Source organism: Mesoplodon bidens (genome assembly GCF_964165515.1).
Source record: "Mesoplodon bidens genome assembly, chromosome: 6".
Classification (NCBI taxonomy): Eukaryota; Metazoa; Chordata; class Mammalia; order Artiodactyla; family Ziphiidae; genus Mesoplodon; species Mesoplodon bidens.
Genome location: NC_138162.1, coordinates 46,840,997 through 46,861,534, shown reverse-complemented (window position 1 = coordinate 46,861,534; position 20,538 = coordinate 46,840,997). Strand labels below are relative to the sequence as shown.

The 20,538-nt window shown below is 40.3% G+C and overlaps 1 protein-coding gene across 1 annotated transcript in view; it reads right to left on the bottom strand.

Moving 5' to 3' along the window:
• The window catches only part of RIGI (RNA sensor RIG-I), a gene marked incomplete at its 5' end in the record, with an annotated part of 43,721 nt that overhangs the window by 11,748 nt on the left and 11,435 nt on the right, over positions 1-20,538 (bottom strand). Inside the window, 17 exon segments of the mRNA XM_081236626.1 lie at positions 1,208-1,375; positions 3,955-4,045; positions 6,592-6,627; positions 6,631-6,729; positions 6,733-6,740; positions 7,486-7,621; positions 8,559-8,614; positions 8,617-8,712; positions 11,071-11,114; positions 11,116-11,188; positions 12,843-12,890; positions 12,893-13,001; positions 15,263-15,521; positions 16,099-16,252; positions 17,019-17,120; positions 18,601-18,723; positions 19,755-19,899. Coding sequence (XP_081092752.1) covers positions 1,208-1,375; positions 3,955-4,045; positions 6,592-6,627; positions 6,631-6,729; positions 6,733-6,740; positions 7,486-7,621; positions 8,559-8,614; positions 8,617-8,712; positions 11,071-11,114; positions 11,116-11,188; positions 12,843-12,890; positions 12,893-13,001; positions 15,263-15,521; positions 16,099-16,252; positions 17,019-17,120; positions 18,601-18,723; positions 19,755-19,899 — 1,747 coding nt within the window.

Here is a 20,538-nt window from a genome sequence, read left to right as displayed (position 1 = left end):
GGCCCGGGAAGATCCCACATGCCGCAGAGCAACTAAGCCTATGTGCCACAACTACTGAGCCTGAGAGCCCGCAAGCCACAACTATTGAGCCCACGTGCCACGACTACTGAAGCCTGTGTGCCTAGAGCCCATGCTCTGCAACAAGAGAAACCACGACAATGAGAAGCCCGCGCACCACAAGGAAGAGTAGCCCCCGCTCACCGCAACTAGAGAAAGCCCACACACAGCAACGAAGACCCAACACAGCCAAAAAATAAATAAATAAATTTATAAAAAAAAGAAAGATGGATAGGGACTTCCCTGGTGGTCCAGTGGTTAAGACTCTGTGCTCCCAGTGCAGGTGGCCAGGGTTCGATCCCTGGTCAAGGAACTATATCTCGCATGCCACAATTAAGACCTGGCACAGCTAAATAAATAAATAAATAAAATTTTTTTTTTAAAAAAGAAAGATGGATAAAAGGGTCACAGGCATTCAAATTAGAGATTATTGCTGGCTGGGAGAATTAGGGACAGGTGATATGGAGGCAGGAGAAAAGGAAAAACAAAGGTCAGCAGAAGCAGTACATGCACAATTCCTTCAAAAAGGAAGAAATGATCAAGTCAGGTAGGCTGAAGTGGCTAATGAATAAAATGGAAGAATGGGGAATAAGATTGGAAAGATAAGTGGGTGCTGGATTTTGAAAATGCTTTAACATCAAGAAAATTGGGGAAACACTGGAGTTTCTCAACAGGCAAGGGACATGCTCAGAGCTGTTTTTCTGGAAAAAAGATGTGGCAACCATTGTTATGGAAATTAGAAAACGTAAGAGAGACCAGTTAGGAGACTGTCTAGTTCAAGTGGGACACAACTCCTTGGAGTGTCTCTTCTGGAATACAGGGAGCCCACCAGCACCTAAGCACAACCAGGAAAGGTCCATATGTGACTGCCAAAGCGTCAATCAAAGTTGGAATTATCCTTCCATAAATATTTCAGCCAATGTCGGTCAAGTAATCAGTATTCATTGTGAACAAGAACCAAAATAAGTATATGTTAGTGGACAAAACTGTAGCCACCCAGTCCTGACCAAGTAAGCCACCTTTAGGGCCAATAATACCAGGGTCCACTGTGCCATTGGTCACAGTAAAGGAGAAAGGCTGGAATGACAGACACATTCACAAATCAGATAAAGTGGCAGCCTTTTAGTAATGGTATGAAAGCTTTTCTTACCTCTGGTTTGGATCATTTTGGTGACATTGCCCACATACTCATATAGGAGGACCAGATTGCACTGAGCAATGTCAATGCCTTCATCAGCAACCGAGGCGGCAATCAGAATCTTATCCCCGTCAGTTCTGAATGCATCCAATACACACCTCTGTACTGGGAGGGTCATTCCTGTGTCAGAGTCAGAAGGCAGGTATAACTCACCAAGAGGGAACTTTACCCTTGAAAAAATAGCTATTAATTATGGAATGCTTATGACATGCCAGGTACTGTGATAAGTGCTTTACATTCATGATCTTACAACAACCCTTAGCAATAGGGCCTATCCTTGTCCTTGTTTTTGAGAGGATATTTAAGGTGCGGTCCAACAACTTGGACTCTGCCACAAGTCTGCCTGACCTAAAATCCCAGCTGTGGCAACTACTAGCTATGTGGCTTTGGTCATGGTATATCAAAACAAATATTGACTTTTCTGCAAAAATATTAACAGCTAATTTTAGCACATTTGCACACGCACAGCAGTTTTCAGCTAACAAGACTGTTTCACATCTACTTACTCACTGGAATTTCACAAGGCCCTTTTAGGTTGATGTGGCAAACATTATGATTCCCCTTTGTTACAGGTGAAGATCTTGACGTTTTGGAGGTATGGTAAACTGACAGCTAGCTAGCAGCAGAATCGGGCTTTGAATTTAAGTCTAGGATCCAGCAGTATGCAGTTCCCAGCCACTGATACACTGAGAAGGAAAGAATTTCAGTGGTCTCCACCTCAGAGTTAATAGAATTTATATATATATATATATTTTTTTTTATTTTTGGCTGCGTTGGGTCTTCGTTGCTGCGTGCAGGCTTTCTCTAGTTGTGGTGAGCAGGGGCTACTCTTCATTGTGGTGTACATCTTCTCATTGTGGGGGCTTCTCTTATTGCAAAGCATGGGCTCCAGGCACGCAGGCTTCAGTAGTTGTGGCGCACAGGCTTAGTTGCTCCACGGCACGTGGGATCTTCCCGGACCAGGGCTCGAACCTGTGTCCCCTGCACTGGCAGGCGTATTCTTAACCACTGCTCCACCAGGGAGGTCCTGAATTTATAAAAGTTCCATTTTTTCCCTAGTATACTGAAAGCCAAAATCTTGAGATATATTTTGCTGAGGCCAAAACAATTTCTTTCCACCATCATTTCTACTGAACAATAAACATGCCCAAGACAGATACCATACTTCACTAATTTCTGAACTTATTCATTTGTTCATCAAATATTCATTGAGCAGTTATGGTCTGTCAGATAAGGCTGGAATGGTGAAAAGGTTCATTTTTATCTACAAGGAGCTCCTAGTTTGTGGAAGAAGGATATAAGTAGGAAACTACAATTCAATGTGATGAGCAATGAAATGGGGGCGGAACTGGGTGCTGCGGGGTCTGGAGGAGGGATACCCCTCCCTGGTGGTCTAGTCTTAGGAGGAGGGGAACGCTGCTTGGCAGATGCACAGTGACTGGAACAGAGTAAGTTCTAAACGAATGCGGGTGGATGGATGGACGGACGGACGGATGAATGGAGGGACGGACGAACAAACAAGTATGAAAATAGTTTCTGGGTGCTTATGTGTGGAGGAATAACAAAGTTTGAAAATCAAATTAGACTCATGCTGGAGTCATATGGCAGAGAACTCTGAATTCCAACCACAGTAATGTGGTGTTGGACTTCATTTGGTAAGCCAACTTTTCAAAACCTGACGTTACTTTTTAGATTCATGAAGTTTAAATTTTGCATAAGGGGAAAGCGCAAGGGTGACGACCGAGGACTGGCAGCAAGGGGACTGCTTATTATAAATAACACTAAATAAGAGCTACAGTAAGGACCTGCCATTGCCGGTCACTGAGGCATGGGGAGCACGGCTGTGAGAATGTCAGGATGAGGACCGGCCACCTAGAATCCTCCTGGGTGACAACAGAGGCAGCCTTTCATCCTTTAACCCCCCTACCTAGATTTCAGGATTATCTCTAGGACGTTTTTAAAAATTACAAAATATATAATATTTTATAAAGTATCTATAGTTTAAAGAATAACAATAAAATAGAGAACATTTCTGTTTCCAGTTAATCTTAATCTATTGGCTGAGAATTTGAGCAAGAGAGTAACATACTCAAACAATATTAAAAGAAAAACTTTGGTTTTGTCTATAGGACCTATAGAAGGAGGCAAAGTCTACAAATTTCTGGCATTTGAGCACTGTGATGGCTTTTTGATGTGTCCACTTAGTTAGGCCGAACTGCAGTCCCCAGATATTCACCTAGGTGCTTCTGTGAAGGGAATTTGCAGATGTAATTTAAGTTCTTAAATCAGTTGACATTGTTACTCAAAAGGGACTTCATCCTAGGTGGGCCTGACCTAATCAAGTCAGCCCTTTAAAAGAGAGCTTAGGTGATCCCTGAGCTCAGAGACTCCAAACAGCTCATGGCTGTGGGGTTCCACCTGGTCCTGCACCTGCCCTATGGACTTCAGACTTGCTTTGCCAGTCCAAGTGTCTATGTCAATTCCTTGTATTAAATCCCTGTGTGTGTGTCTGTGTACAACATATATATGTTTCAATATATATATATGTATGTATATATGTATGTATGTATAATCTCCTACTGGTTTTGCTTCTCTGGTTGAACCCTGACTAATACAAGCAATAAGAAAGAGTTCAAATATATTATATATGTTCTTATATATATATAGTATACTAAATCTAATCCACTATATATAAATACCTATTTTCTGATTTGTTCTGCCATGTCCAGTCAATATGCCGGGTTTTAGAAAGCTGAGCTTAGGATTTTCTTCAATCCATATCTTTAAAGCCTGAAAATACAAACAATTATCAGTCAGATACTATTTGTATACTATCTGTATTAATTCAATATTGAATATATGCAAAAAACTTAAAGTAAATCGTAATGGAAAAGAATATAAAAAAGAATGCATGTATATGTATAAATGAATCACTCTGTTGTACAGCAGAAATAAATACAACATTGTAAATTAACTATACTTCAATTAAAAAAAAGTATACAGACAAGTATACTTAAGTAGCTTTCAGACTAATAAACCTGAGGGAAAAAAGCTTCTTGTAATTGAAGTCTATGCAATAATTAACTATAATGGTATAGATCTTTGTAATCTGATATGGTTTAATCTCTTAGATATTTTTTAAGTGAAAAAGGCAAGGTTCAGAATAGTGGGTATGTAGAACTAATAAGTGAATTTAGCAAGATCTCAGGACACAAGATCCATATACAGACATCAGTTGTATTTCTATATACCAGCAACAAACAATTAGAAGTACCATTTATAATAGCATTAATACTTAGGTGTAAGTCTAACAAAATATGTGCAGAATCTGTATGCTGAAAATGACAAAACACTGATAAAAGAAACCAAAGAATATGTGGCAGGTGGCCTCTAAGGTAGCCCTGAGTGATTTCCACCTGCTGGTATTCAGATCCTGTTTAATCCCCTCCCCTCAAGTGTGAACTGAACTTACTGACTTGCTTCTTTTTTTAAATTTTTATTTTGTATTGGAGTATCATTGATTAACAATGTTGTCACTTTCAGGTATACAGCAAAGTGATTCAGTTATACATATACACGTATCTATTCTTTTTCAAATTCTTTTCCCATTTAGGTTATTACAGAATACTGAGCAGAGTTCCCTGTGCTATATAGGGCCCTTGTTGGTTATCTATATTAAATATAGCAGTGTGTCTTATCGACTTGCTTCTAATGAATAAAATATGGCAGACGTGGGGGAATCACTTCCAAGTTGAAGCTATAAAATGACTGTGACCTCCATATTAGGTGCTCTCCCTCAACCTCTCTTGATCTCTCACTCTAGAGGAAGCCAGAGGCCATGTTGCGAGGCCAGCCTGTGGAGAGGTGCCCGTGAGTGAGCTAAGCACATATTCTGCCAAAAGCCACACAGTAAGGTTGGAAGCTGGTCCTCTGAGTCAAGCCTTGAGATAACTGCAGCCATGGCCAGCACCCTGACTGCAGCCTCATGAGACACCCTGAGACAGAAATACCCAGTTGTTTCCAGATTCCTGACCCATACATATTAAAAGATGACAGATGTCTGTTGTTTCCTGCTACTAAGTTTTGGGGTAATCTGTTATCAGCACTAGATAACTAATACAGAAGCCCTCTATAAATGAAGAGATATACTATGGTCATGGACTGGAAGACTCAATATTGTTACAGTGTCATTTCTCCCCAATTTTATCTATAGATTCAATGCAATCCCAAATGAAATTCCAGCAGACTTTCTTGTAGATGTGGATGAGCTGATTCTAAAATAAAAATGGAAAGGTAAAGAAAGATAGCTAAAACAATTTTGAAAAGAATTAAAAAGTTGGAAGACTCATACTACCTGATTTAAAGACTTACTATAAAGTTACAGTAATCAAGACAGTGTAGGATGGGTGCAAGGATAGATGTATAAATGAATGGAACAGAATAGAGAATCTAGAAATAGACCCACGTAAATACAGTCAACTGATTTTTTTTAAGTTACAAAGGCAATTCAATGGAGAAAGGATAGTCTTTTCACCATATATGCTGAAACAATTGGATGCCCACATGCTAAAAGAAAAAAAAAAACTCAACCCACACCTCAAAATGGACTGTAGACTTAAATATAAAATGTAAATCTATAAAACTTCTAGAAGACAACATAGAAAAAATCTTTGTGCTCTTGGGTAAGCAAAGGTTTCTTAGACACAATAGCAAAAGCACAATCCACAAAAAGAAAAAAATGATAAACTGGACTCTGTCAAAAGTTAAAACTTTCAATCTGTAAGAGATACTGTTAAGAGAATTAAAAGATCAGAAGAAAATATTTGCAAATCACATTTCTGACAGAGGACATTTTTGTCAGAAAAAAGAACTCTCAAAAACTCAACAATAATATGATAATTAACCCAAATCAAACTCTATTTTTAAATGGGCAAAAGATGTGAACAGATACTTCACCAAAGGAGATATCTAAATGGCTAATAAGTGTATGAAGAAATGCTCAACCGTATTAGTCATTAGTGAAATGCAAATTAAAACCCTAGTGAGGTACCAGTAGGTACCCATACAATAGCTAAAATTTTTTAAATTGATGAAAATAATTAAAAAGTATGAAGTGCTTTCTCTATGGGTATTAAAACTTACTATAAACCAGAGTGATCGAGACAGTGAGGTATTAGTGTAAGGATAAACAAACAGAAAATCAAAATAGAATAAAGAGCCCAGAAACAGACCCACACATATATGGATGCTTGATTGCAAAGCAATGAGGAAAGGACAATCTTTTCAATAAAATGGTACTGGGCCAATTTGTTATCCACAGAGAGGAAGAAGCTTACATCCACGAGTGCTCTGGTTTTCACAAAGAGGATGATTCAGGTCTCTGGGCTTAAGTGGTACTCTTCTTGCAAGATGAAGCAGAGATCTTTGAGTTTAGGGTTCTCATTGCTGGGATCCATGGAAATACATTCTAGTTCCTACAGCTTCTCTGCAAAATGGGAACATTTTACAAAAGGTTTATAAATTCTAGCAATGTAGAACATACTGTAACCTTTAGCTATAGTTCAAACAGTTTATCTCCCAATCTCTGACCAGAATTTTATGAGAAATAACCATCAATTTAATGCATATATTAAATATACTGATAAATGCATACATTTTTCCCCCAGAAAGCTGGTTGTTCAGTGTTTAGCAGCACACATATGTATAGTTAATACTTTGGTAGGCAAAAAAACATTAACAGTAATTACCTTTGGGAAAAGCATTTGAGAGAGGAAGAAGAGAGATTTTTCATTTAATATTTTCCTATATTTTTCTTAATATGAAGGCAGTGGGATTATAAGCCATGTTGGTTTTCTTCTTTATAAAGATGTATATATAATTACAGTCTTAATATCATTAAAACACTTAAAAATTTTTTTTAAACCTTTATAAAATTACTAAAAGTTAAACCAAAAAATGCTACTATCAATTGACTATTTCGATGGGATGTATCCTTTGCAAATCCTATTATTTTTTCCTTCTTCAAAACAAGAAATAGTATAAGCAGCAGATTCTTTTCATAAGCTCCAGATTTCCCTGAAGCGTCATAGTCCTGACATGTATAATACCTTCTTAAGCCCGGGACAAGTCCCTGAGTGTAACCACATGTCGCTAAGTGTGACACAATATGTGTAGGCTGCCACTGGAGTCTCCAGGCCCCACTGGCTTCCTCTCCTGGAAACGCCACCCACCTTCAAACCTCTGAGTGAGAGCTTGCTCAATCTCATCAAATCCTGCTGCTTGGACATTTCTGAAGAAGTTTTTTAAGTAATCCAGAGCATCTTTCATTCGAGCATGCTCATTGATAATGAGGGCACCATTGTATCTCTGTTGAAAGTGAAAACAGTTTCAGTATGTTTCTAATGTCTAATGCATTCACTGTATTCAAGTTCAATTTGCTGTAATTAACACAGAATTAATTTTAATAATAAACTTGTCTCAAATCTATTCCAACTTAGTTTTTTTTTAAGATGAATGGTCTCTAACAGTACTATAATAAAACCTTAGAACTACACTATAAAAAAAACCCCTCAATTAGCTAGACTCATTAATTAATTAGGATCACTTTGGATTCTAGAATTCTACCTTAGAAGAGAAAGAAAATTCCAAGAAAAATGCATGTCAAAGATTAAATCACACAAAAATGTAATTCAGACATTCAGCTTAACCTTTTTATACACCCAAAGCCATCACTGAATTGTAATGGCACCTGTTCAGAATGATGGCACTGAGCACTTACACCATAGTCAATTAAATTCATTAAAATTCTACAAATTCATACTGACTGAGTGCATTTTAAAATAATTTCAATAGCACGACAGGCAGAGGTGATGATGGTTGTTGTTGCTTACCTTCTTGATTAGCCAGCTAACAACCAGAGACTCTGGATTTCTCAGCATGTGGCTTGACCAAAAGCAGGAAGACATGTGCTTCAGGATATGGCAACACAACCCACCTACCGAACTTTAAAGATGGCTGTCACTGGTCACGTATCTACAATAATGTGCATCACCACCCAGTGTTTTCCAATTATGCCAATTACGGGAATGCTGAGGCACAGCATACTACCTCGGCCTTTGTTTCTGTCCCGTTGCCTCTAGTGCTAGGTTTCAGAGAGCAAAGAAGACGCTGAATGGGATAACTTTTGGAGTTTGCTTCATAAGAACCACCTGGCAAGTTCCTAAGTGATGCTCTCTCAGCTGCCACAGTGCAGCTCTCAGTAGGTGACACGACTGAAATATGCTTTTCCAGAGAAGTCACATACCCAAAAATGTGACGTGTAGAAAAACAGTGCTTTACAAATCCTGCTCTCTTCATCTTTGGCATCTGAAACACCATGCAGGCTTTCTGAACTGCGATAATCCACTGTTCAAATCTCTGTGTTCCAAAATTCCTATTTTGAATTTGAGATAAGTTTTCTGAAGAAAAAAAAAAAAAAAGTTTTTCATTGTGCCATCTGGCCAGTCATTTAAGGTCCTAAGCATGCCTTGCTTTCTAATTTTCTTCCTTACTCTCTGCACACAGATATTCCTCTTGAAACAGTTTTCAGTAGTGTCTGTGTACATATATGCTTATTTACTGAATACCTACTATGTACCAAGAATCAACATGCCTTACATTTAAAATTTCACTTCATTTCACAATCCCATGAGGTAGATATTACATTTTACAGATTAGGAAATGGAAGCTCAGAGAAGCAAAATCATTACGCCAAGTCACAGAGCTAGCATACAGGGGGAAACCTGGCAAGAGAAGCAGAACCAGATTGCACGAGCAGGGCGCAAATGGGCAGGTTAGAGCTCGGCCTGGAAGAACAAGGATGCCAGCAGGACACTGACGAGATAAAACTGGTAATTTCAGGCACACGAGCCAGGTAATGGGGGTTCAATGGGAAACAGAGGTGGACAAACGAGGTGTTAGAGTAAGTCTGAAATCAAGCTGTGAAAGAAAAGGAAAGAGAAAAGCAAATTAAGTGTGAGAGAAGGCGAGACACCAGGAGTTACCTTGCAGACATCAAGAATTCAACATCTCCAAAACTCTAAACTCACCTGTGCCTGCCAAAGCTGCTCCTAGCGCTAGAACCAGTACCACCTGCTGGCGCACACACAGGTGCCACGCCACCCCAGCCCTCCCACCCTCTCATTCCCACCCAAAGCCAGCTAGCCCTTAAAGCTGAACACTTCCTGTCTGCTCAAGCCTCCTCCTTTCACCACCCCATCTCCACCACCTCTGTTTGGCTCTCTTCATTCACTGGTGTCCTCATCTCAGGACTAATCAGTTTAAAATCACCCGTTGCTTCCCATTGCTTTTAGGCTAAAATTCAAACTCAGCTTGGCCTACTGGGCCCTTCACTGGCCCTTGCCTCTCCCATTAGCCTCATTCCTTTCTACTAATCACTTGTTAGAATTATCATGAAATCTTACAGGTCCTAAAATTCACTGCACTCTCTCCTTCCTTCTGCATCTGATGCCATTTCTTTTCTTTTCTTTTTGTTATAAATTTATTTATTTTAGTTATTTATTTTTGGCTGCATTGGGTCTTCGTTGCTGCGTGAGGGCTTTCTCTAGTTGTGGCGAGCGGGGGCTTCTCTTCGTTGTGGGTGCACGGGCTTCTCATTGTGGTAGCTTCTCTTGTTGTGGAGCAAGGGCTCTAGGTACACGGGCTTCAGTAGTTGTGGCTCGTGGGCTCTGTAGTTGTGGCGCACGGGCTTAGCTACTCTGCAGCATGTGGGATCTTCCCCGACCAGGGCTCAAACCCGTGTCCCCTGCATTGGCAGGCGGATTCTTAACCACTGCGCCACCAGGGAAGTCACTCTGATGCCTTTTCGACCTCACTTGATTACCTCTCCGTCTTAACTTGGTTGATTTCAAGATCTGTCTCAGGCATCACCTCCCCCGGGAAGTCTTCGCTGCAGCCCAGTCCACGCCTAAGCTCCCATATGCTCCCATGATGCCCAGTGTGTAACTCTGCCCTACGGCACGGCAACTATTCGCATCTGATTCTCATTGTTTGACTGTGAGTTCCTTGAGGGCAAGACTGTCTTTAATCTTGGTGTTTCCATTACCTAGCATAGTACCTGGCACAACACCTGGTGAACTAATTAATTAATTAACTAATTAATTAAGTTTAAAAAGGAGAACAGAACTTAGTGACTTCATGAGAGCCTCAAAAGAAGAAAGAATCAAAGATCACCCCTAAGGGGGCCTCCCTGGTGGCGCAGTGGTTGAGAGTCCGCCTGCCGATGCAGGGGATACGGGTTCGTGCCCCGGTCTGGGAGGATCCCATATGCCGCGGAGCGGCTGGGCCCGTGAGCCATGGCCGCTGGGCCTGCGCATCCGGAGCCTGTGCTCCGCAACGGGAGAGGCCACAACAGTGAGAGGCCCGCATACCGCAAAAAAAAAAAAAAAAAAAAAAAAAAAAAAAGATCACCCCTAGGTTTGAATCTGAGCCTTCATGGGAATGGTGGTTTCATTCATATAAATAGGAAGGTCAGGATGGAAAGCTAATTTGGAAGGCCACGAAAGCAATGAATTGATTTAAATACGGTATTTTTCAGGTGTGCGTGTCCAGATGGATTTACTTTGGATTTAAAAAGAGACAAAAAAAGCAAAAGAAAATAAAGGAGGACTAAGAAGGCTCCTGAATAACCTATAATCAAGAAAGTCAACCTCTAGATATGGTCTTGACATTGTCTGAACTAAGGAGAGCGCAAGACACCAGTGACCAACAGATGGCTGTTCCCATATGGAGAGAGTACAAAATGAGGTTATTCTCACGGAGAGTTATGGTACCAAGTTCTTCAAAGATACTCATTACCAGACTCTGTCTCTATCATCAACTGAGATATGTTGCATTTAAATCTGTCGGTGGTCCGTGATTCCACTTTCCTGAAAACTAGAGCCATCAAAGGCAAATGAGTATTTTTCAGGAAGCACACTTCATAGTTCAAAGCATGCCTCTCCAAACCTTTCTCTGCCTTTGTTACTTCCTCTGTAAAACCCTAGGCCCAAGCTCGCAGGCAAGTCATCTGAATGATAAAACAAATACTCAGAAACCTTGCAGCGGCTCCCTAGTGTTTAATGCACTGATTCTAACATCTCTTTCACTGTCTGGGTCTAATTCAACTTCTTACTCAGGCTTTCCTGTTACTCAACACATAGGCCCTGCTCTGACAAGGCTGATATGCATCTTGTTCCTGAAAATGCCACATTTTAAACCCTGTCTCTGTTCTTTGATCTTCTCCCTTCCCACCCAACCCCCAGGAGAGTTCACAATGTTCCTAACATTCATTTTTGCACTGTATCCACAGAAACTTATTAATCATCTACCACATGCTGCGTTCTGGTGATAGCTGCAAAGAACAGGCTCTGTGCTCCAGAGAGGTCTGCCTTCTTAGGGGAGAGAAAGATACACAGCCAAATGACCACACAGAGTGCTGTGACACAGTATGTGCAAGGTGTCATGGAGCATGGGAAAGACTCTCTCATTCTTCCCGGGGAGGGAGTGTCGTGGGATAAAGAGGCAAGAAGGAGTGAGCACAGTCATGTGCAAATGCTCAGATGGACAAAGCTTAGAGACAGAACACACCACACGACCCGTTTGAGGAGCCCAAGGAATGCGACTTGGTTGGGCTTATGGGACGTGAGAGGAGATGAAACTCAGGGGGCAGCAGGGACTGGACTATAAAGAAATTTGTACGTGATATTAAAAGGTGTAGGGCTTCCCTGGTGGCGCAGTGGTTGAGAGTCTGCCTGCCGATGCAGGGGACACGGGTTCGTACCCCAGTCCGGGAAGATCCCACATGCTGCGGAGCGGCTGGGCCCGTGAGCCATGGCCGCTGAGCCTGCGCGTCCGGAGCCTGTGCTCCATGACGGGAGAGGCCACAACAGTGAGAGGCCCGCGTACTGCAAAAAAAAAAAAAAAAAAAAAGTGTAGACCGGGTACCTTCTCTACACTCATTACAAGCAGCTCCCTGACTATTTCAGGTATGTATGTTCTGCCTTTTACTCATGCAGTCATATGCTATTCAGAGAGCAAGGCGATGAACTCATATGCATCTTCTGTACCCGTCTCCCTTGCTGGGTTAATATAGCATTCGTATTCAAGAAACATTTGTTAGTTGATCTTATTAATAAAATCATATTCTGATCTTTTGAGGGAAAATATGATGAGTTCAGATAATTTCACTTCAACCAAAATTACCAGATACATTTCAAATGATGAATGGGAACTCAGTGTCTGCCTCAGGCACGGAAAGCAGGGAAGGACTGAGCCATCTACATGATTTTCTAAGCACCCCTCTCTCACTGCCAGTAGGTTTATAAGAGTTTTGCAGGGATGAAGAGTAAGAATGTTTGCTTTCTACAGGCCACTCTTGAACTTCGTTGGGGAAAGAAGCTGGAAATGTGATTACTTCCCAAGTTTGGGGTTAAATATTTTCCACTAAACAGAGGAAGGGTAAAAATTCAGGGTTCATCTAAATGGCCCTGAACTAAGAATAGCAGCGAGTAACAAAGTCCCAAAGGGCTTGTTACTGGATCCCACTTACACTTCTGGGGCTTATAAACAATCTCCTCCAGTTCCTCCAAGTTGTCTTTGTTGCTACCACTGATGTGTCGAGAGAAGCACACAATTTGCAGATATATTCTGTGGCTTCAGCTGTATTTCTGGCATCCCCAGTGCCAACCGAGGCAGTCAGCCCAATGACCTGTGAGAAGCATTCCAAACCGTTAGATGTCTGGGAAATAGCATGATGTTTCCACAACCCTTCATGTAACTCTTTCTTGCTAAAGTAGGTTTTGTTCTGTTTTTTAAACTAACTTCAGATAAAGAGCAAGAACTTTTTTTTTTTTCTGACATTCTCCATGACATCAAAAATGGAAAGGTCCCCATTAGGCAAAGCACTGAATAAATGCAGGAGTCACTACTCAGAAGCTAAACACAAATCAGCATAGAAGCCAAGAGAGGAAACCCTTTCAAGGCAGGACTTTTCTTTACCCTTGTTTCCCCCATGATGTGTAGAACAACATACTGAAAAGGAAAAGGACTAAAATCAGACACGCTTGCATTCCAATCTCAGCCATGTCACACTGTCTGTGTGTCCTTGGACAAGTATCTTCAGCTGTCTGTAAAGTTGGGAAACAACAACCATTTAAAATGGTAGCCGTGGGACTTCCCTGGCGGTCCAGTGGTTACAACTCCATGCTTCCAATGAAGGGGGCATGGGTTCGATCCCTGGTCGGGGAACTAAGATTCCACATGCTATGTGGTGCAGCCAAAATATAAAAAGCTTAAAAAAAAATGGTAGCTGTGTGACATAGAGAATCGACTTGTGGTTGCCAAGGGGGAGGCGGGGTGGGAAAGGGATGGACTGGGAGTTTGGGATTAGCAGATGCAAACTATTATATATAGAATGGATAAACAACAAGGTCCTACTATATAGCACAGGGAACGATATTCAATATCCTGTGATAAGCCATAATGGAAAAGATTATTAAAAAGGATGTACATCTATGTATAACTGAATCACTTTGCCGTACAGCAGAAATTAACACAATATTGTAAATCAACTATACTTCAACTTTAAAAAAACGGTAGCTGTGTGAATTCAGTAAGATAACATTTGTAAAGAATTCAGTTTAATGGTCTCCTAATAAGTATTTATTCCTTCCTCTCATAGCCACTCAAATATTGAATGACTGAATCATTCAATCAAGCAAGGAATCTAGTTAACTACCAATTTTGTTCTAGAAGAAAAATCTGTAAGAAATGTGATTTCTACTGAATTTTGTCTGTGGGCACCATACTGAATTTCTTTTAACCTGTGCTTCCTAAACGGGTTATTATTAAGGTTAGAGAACATAACTCGAATGTGAGATCAGTAAACCATAGTCATGGTTTCCAACCTCATTTGGCCCCAATATGACCAGGCGATTCTTCTGTGTTCCTCTCAGTTCTGTCTCCCATTTCAAATCCTCTCTGTACACCCTGAGCTCCCTCCTCCATTCCCATCTTGATTATCCTCAGTGAACGATCTCTCTCTCCTACATTCGAGAGAAAAGAGAGGTTATACGCCAGGGATTCCCTACCCTTCCTGCCTCTATCTATTCTCTGTCTTGACTCTTCTCAGCCACTCCTCTCTGATGACACCAAAAATGGTGTTTCATCTGCTCTCCCGTACTAATGCATCTACTTGCCTGACTATCCCATACCCTCTGGTCTCTTCTGGAATCTTGTTCTGTCAGTCATTCCCTCTCTCCCATCCTGCCTCACCAGCTGCTATTCACTACTTCACGCTCTGCACTCAGGCAATATCAAGAACCTCAAGGTTCTTGGGAATTCCCTGGCGGTCCAGTGGTTAGGACTCAGCACTTTCACTGCTGTGGCCCAGGTTCAATCCCCAGTCAGGGAACTAAGATCCCGCAAGCCATGCAGTGCGGCCAAAGAATAAAAAAAGAACTTCAAGCTTCTTGAGCACCCCATGCTCTTCCATAACTCTCTGCCTCTGGACATACAGTAGCCTTTACTGAAAACCATCTAGCTATCTACCTTGTAAACTCTTGTTAGTTTTTGCCTATCCTAACTTCTGTTAGGTCTTGCCTTACTTTCATAGCACATTTAGGATCTCTGTCATTTCTGTTCTGTACCACTCCATCATGTGCCATCACCATAAATTATAACATAATTCTCACATATTTTGCTCCCCACAAAACTTAAGCTGTTTGTGGGCAAGGACTATGTCTTTTTATATTTATACCCTAGTGCCTAGCACAGTGCATGACACATGGAGGCACCTAATACATATTGGTTAAGTGAATAAATGAATGCATCAATCAAAATTAACGAATGAGTTGTACAATGTGCACTCAGGATCTCAGAAGGACATCCTCAATATGGCCACAAGGGTAAATAAACAGGATTTAGGAAGGTTAGAACTCTTCTGAGAAATCCATCTGACTTTAGAGATACCTGGGGCAATGAGTCTGAAGATCCTCCAAGTTTCTGATCTAGATAATTAAACATGATCATATTATAAGGATGATGTTTACTAGTGTTGTGGCATTCATCAAATATCATCGAAGTAAAGATGGAGAGTGATGGAATAGTCCCATTTTTAAGGCTGTTCACAAGCATCTGTGGAGTTAAAATGACGATGCCATTATTCTCAACAGTCTGTTCCACTGAGACATTGTCATATGTTACTCCAGAAATGCCTCCAACTTTGTACCTGGAAAATGACAGAAATTTCCTATTACCAACCATGATGTGAATGAGGAACCACAAAGATATGAAATAGCAGGTCAGAACATCGAGGGATTAAATTCTCCCTAAGTCCAAAAGGAACAGATCTGGAGAAAAGTTAAGTGCCAGCACAAAGCCTGACACATAGTAAGTGATCAATAAATGTAAGCTAGGAAGAATTGCTAGTAGAATATATTCCATGTGGCACCTGCGGATACAGAGGGCTGACTGTAATTCTTGTAAGCCACTGAGAAAGAAAATAGTAAGGAAAAGAGTAATATTAAATAAATTATAAAATCATTAAAAAGTTAAGTGTGCCATTTAAATATAAAAGTTATCTTAAGTCATTTACTCATTTGACAAGAGCTAATCAAAGGAATTTAGGATTTCAGGTCTATCTAACAAAAAAGGCTTGAATCCCTGAAGGAACTACATCTAGATTATCTAAAAGCTTAATCTACTATAAAATTTTTGAATCATGGTTTTCCAAAAGCAACACAAAGCAGAAAACACATCAGTTACATGAAGCTAGAGAAAAAGAAGCTGGACCAACTTATACCTACCCAAGTCTTCCAAAATGCTTTGAGAACACAGATTTCTGCTGCCCATACACTGGGAGCTGAATAGCAAAAAAGACAACTTTCCCCTTTTGTCCTTGTGGAAATTTTTTAAGCTGATGTTCACATATAAGAAGTGAAACAAAAGTTCTTCCACAACCTTTTAACATATAAAGAGAAAGACAACATGTAACTAATAGTATACTAAACTACTTCTGTAGAAAGGACATTATTTTAGGCTCCCCTAAACCCACTGAGCTGACTAGTAAATTGGTGATGTGGGCAGGTTAACGACTGCAGAATTTACACTATGACTGAAAAACCAAGCTGTGTCCTAGTTAATATGCATTCAGACAGTCAGGGCCTGCAGGAAGCTAAAAAAGGGCATTTTTGGGGGGCTTCCCTGGTGGCACAGTGGTTGAGAATCCACCTGCCAATGAGGGGGACATGGGTTCGAGCCCTGGTCTGGGAAGATCCCACATGCCGTGGAGCAACTAAGCCCGTGCGTCACAACTACTGAGCCTGAGCTCTAGAGCCCGTGAGCCACAACTACTGAAGCCCGCACACCTAGAGCCCGTGCTCTGCAACAAGAGAAGCCACAACAATGAGAAGCCCGCACACCTCAATGAAGAGTAGCCCCTGCTCACCTCAACTAGAGAAAGCCCGCACAGCAACAAAGACTCAACACAGTCAAAAATAAATAAATAAATAAATAAATTTAAAAAAATAAATAAAAGAGGGCATTTTTCTTTCCTTCCTCATGTTCCTTAAATACCTTGAGACTATATTAATAGAATGGTTGTCTCAAAAGACAAATGGAACAATCAAAAAACTGAAACTTGCCCATTGTGTCCCAGTGTTCAATAAAGGGGAAAAAAGGAAGCAAATAGAGAAACAAACTATATCGGTAATGGCAATTGGCTTACCAGTAGGAGCACATATTATTGTGTTTTTTCCTTTCTGAGCAGGTAAAGCAAGCTCTAGTTGGTAATTTCTTGGCTTCAATGGGCTGTAAGTATGAGGCACTTCTGTAAAACAAAAGAAACTAAGTTACCAAACAGTGACTGCTCTGAGGAATCAAGGCAACAGGTATTGTCCAACAGACAAGAATTCTGTCTCTAGAAAGAAAGGCCTCATTCAAGAAAGTTTAGAATCCTTGTCTCTAATTAACCATTCCAGCTCTGCACTGATTTGAAGTACAGAATTCTCCCCCAATGACAAAGTACCAATGGCAAAAAGGAAAAAAAAAAAAAAAAAAAAACCCACAAAGATTTCTTTCTGAAACAATCATGGAAGCCTAATAAGGAGAAAGTAAAGCAAGAATGGCCTAATTCAGGGCAAGACAGATGGCCACCAGTTAAAGGAAATGCTGTATGAGACAAAACAACCACAAACCCCTCCAAGATCTTTGAAAAACACCTAACTGTGAATACTGAACTCCCAAAGTAATCTCTTATTGACGAACAACCATGCTTTGTAATTCTGCAGGCTCTCACATGGTATTCTCTCTTCATAGAATCAGAAGTTTTAAAAAATAATCAGAGGCTTTTCTCACTAACAGATAAGCATACAGAATATTAAGAGCTAGAAAAGACCTTGGAAATCATCTATTGAGTCCAACCTACCCATTTTAAAGAAAATGGGAATTTCTAAAAGGCTAAGTGAGTTCACTAAGGACCTTTACATGTCAGAAAAGATGAAAGCAATTTACATTCATTGATTTTATTCTGGAATAACAAAAAAATGTGTATCATTCGGTTGCAGAAGTAATCTATAAATTTTCACCTTATGTTGTTATCCCCAAATCACATCTTTCTTCTAACACTATTCATTATTGATCCTAATTGTTTCCCTGATGCCCTTTTCTAAATAACTCTTTACTATGGCTTATTATGCAACTTTCTGGTCTCCTCATGAAAATATGCTTCAAGAAACATAAAGTGGGCCTTATAGGGTCGTAGCTAACTTATGTAAGAATTAGAGAAAGGAGCCCCTTTTGGAGGACACAGCCCCTCAGTGTATTGTTTGCCAAACAACACAGGCTGGATCTCAGCCCCAGTCAACCTCTCAGCTCCACACGTCTGTGCAGGGCACACATTTCATCAACATACACTGCAGCCCTGAGATCTTGAGAGGAAACTGAGCAAGTGACTCACAAAGAGTAGAAGTATTTCTTTAGAAAGCAGGGCTGATTTTGGATTTCATAGACATTGAGTTTCTGGGAGGACTCTATTTGCATTTTCAATGTATGCATGCAAATACTTAGTGATAAAAGAAGACAAAAAAAGAAGGAAAAAAAAAGGAAGAAGCTAGCAATAGCTATGGAAGGGAGAGAATGACATTTCTAATTACAGAGAAAGTATCCATTTTAATATAAATTCTCTTTTCTTTCTTACTTTTCCTTAAATACCTTTTCATTAGGCTATGACTTTTGGCACTGCAAAACATGACCCCACACAAAATACCTAAAGAGCATCGTTATGGAAAAGAACAAATGATGCTGAGTACCTGAAGAAGGGCATGAATTCTGACTAAGATTCTGGTTTTCTGGGTCTTCCCTGTAGAAAATCTGTACATCCAAAGTTTTCATTTCATCATCCTCAAGATCTTTCATTTTGACATCTTTTGCACCTTTATGAGACCAAGACACATCTTAGAATCTTTACATTATCTGATTACGATCTTGATGGTGAAAGCCCTACAAAGAGATCATAATACTAAAATTATAAACTTCCATTAAGATTTCTCACAACTACTCCCTCCACCTTTTAAAACAGCCAAAGGAATCTTTTTGATTTCAAATTGAAATCTCAATTTGGAATTTGAACTCCAGTATCATTTAGAACTTTATTATTCAAAGTGTGAAACATGGACCAGCAACTTCTTTAGGCGCTTGTTAGAAATGCAGACTCTTGAGCCCCGAATGAATCAGAATCTGCATTTTAGCAAGCTCCCCCGTGATTTACAATCAAACCAAAGAGAAGCACGATTTAGCAGACACTCATGTCTTCCATTCCTGACCCGACCCAAGAAATCAGATGTGTATTTAGACAGATAATTTCTGGAACAATTTGTGATCTTAAAGAAGCCTACAAAAAGGCTAAGACCAGATGCTCAGATGGTTTACCAAACTCAGCCTTTAAAATAATGCTCTGAGAAGATGTTATTAGCTTCAGGAAGCCAAATGATGGCTCAGATACTTAATCACAACAGATACTTTTTTCCAATCCTGTTCTAGTTCAGTTCCAGATGGCTTCCAGGCAAGAGAACCAGGCAATGTCCATCATGATTCTACTCTGAAAAGGGGGTGAGTCCTGGAGTTTGAACCTTTAACTCTAGAATTTTCAAGCTATTTCTCTGATAATCTAAACCCAGACGGCGAGCTCAGACTCTGCCTTACCCAGATGCTTTGGGCAGGATGGGCTAATTCTGGATGAGAGTGGTTTGTTAGGGGTTATATACAACCTAACTAATTCTGTAGATTAAAAAACCACCTGCCTTCCAGAACTCAATTTCATGCTGGTCTCTCACTAGAGATGTAACCATGAGTATTTGCAGGGGAAAATGCCTCTGACAATGAGAGAAAAATAGGCAGGACTGAAGGAAGCCCTAAGTAGAACTATGAGGAAGGGCATGTTTTCAGACCCTCCCACCCTTCCTACCTTTCTCTACCATCCACAGTTCACTGAACTTGCTCTCTTCTTTCTCCAATGCAAGTGTCAAAGTTTTGGGCCAGTTCTTGTCTGATCTGAGAAGGCATTCAACCATTTTCTCTGCACCTGCCATCAGCCCCTTGTTGGAACAAATCTAAGCAAGACAAATGCAGTTGATTGATCAAGTTCAAAAGTTTTCATTTTATGAGTTTTTACTGAAGAAATACCAATTCAACTACTATCTAATTTAAAATCATTGTGTACTTTGGTTCACTAGGTCTCCTTCATGACCGTTCTTGCCCCATCCAACTCAGTCTTTTAAGATACCCTTTCCTTCATCCTTGTCCTCTACATGTGATATCAACATGTCAAGCCATGTGTTCTTACCACCTCTGAGATGTTATATGTACCATCATCAGCTATATTAGGAAGACAATGAACCTATCTGACACCCATTCAAAATATGGGTATATTGGCATAGGTATATTTGGAAGGATATGACAAAATATTAACAAATGCTTTTTTCTGGGTAGTGGGACTTACATGACTTTTATTATTAATCACAATAATTAAAATTTATTGAGCACTTATTATTACGTGCCAAGGATATGTAAGCACTTTACATATATTATCTCATTCAATTCCTATAAAAATACCGTACTAATAAGGTACTATTTTTTTTTTTTTTTTTTGCGGTACGCAGGCCTCTCACTGTTGTGGCCTCTCCCGTTGCGGAGCACAGGCTCTGGACGCGCAGGCTCAGCGGCCATGGCTTACGGCCCCAGCCGCTCCG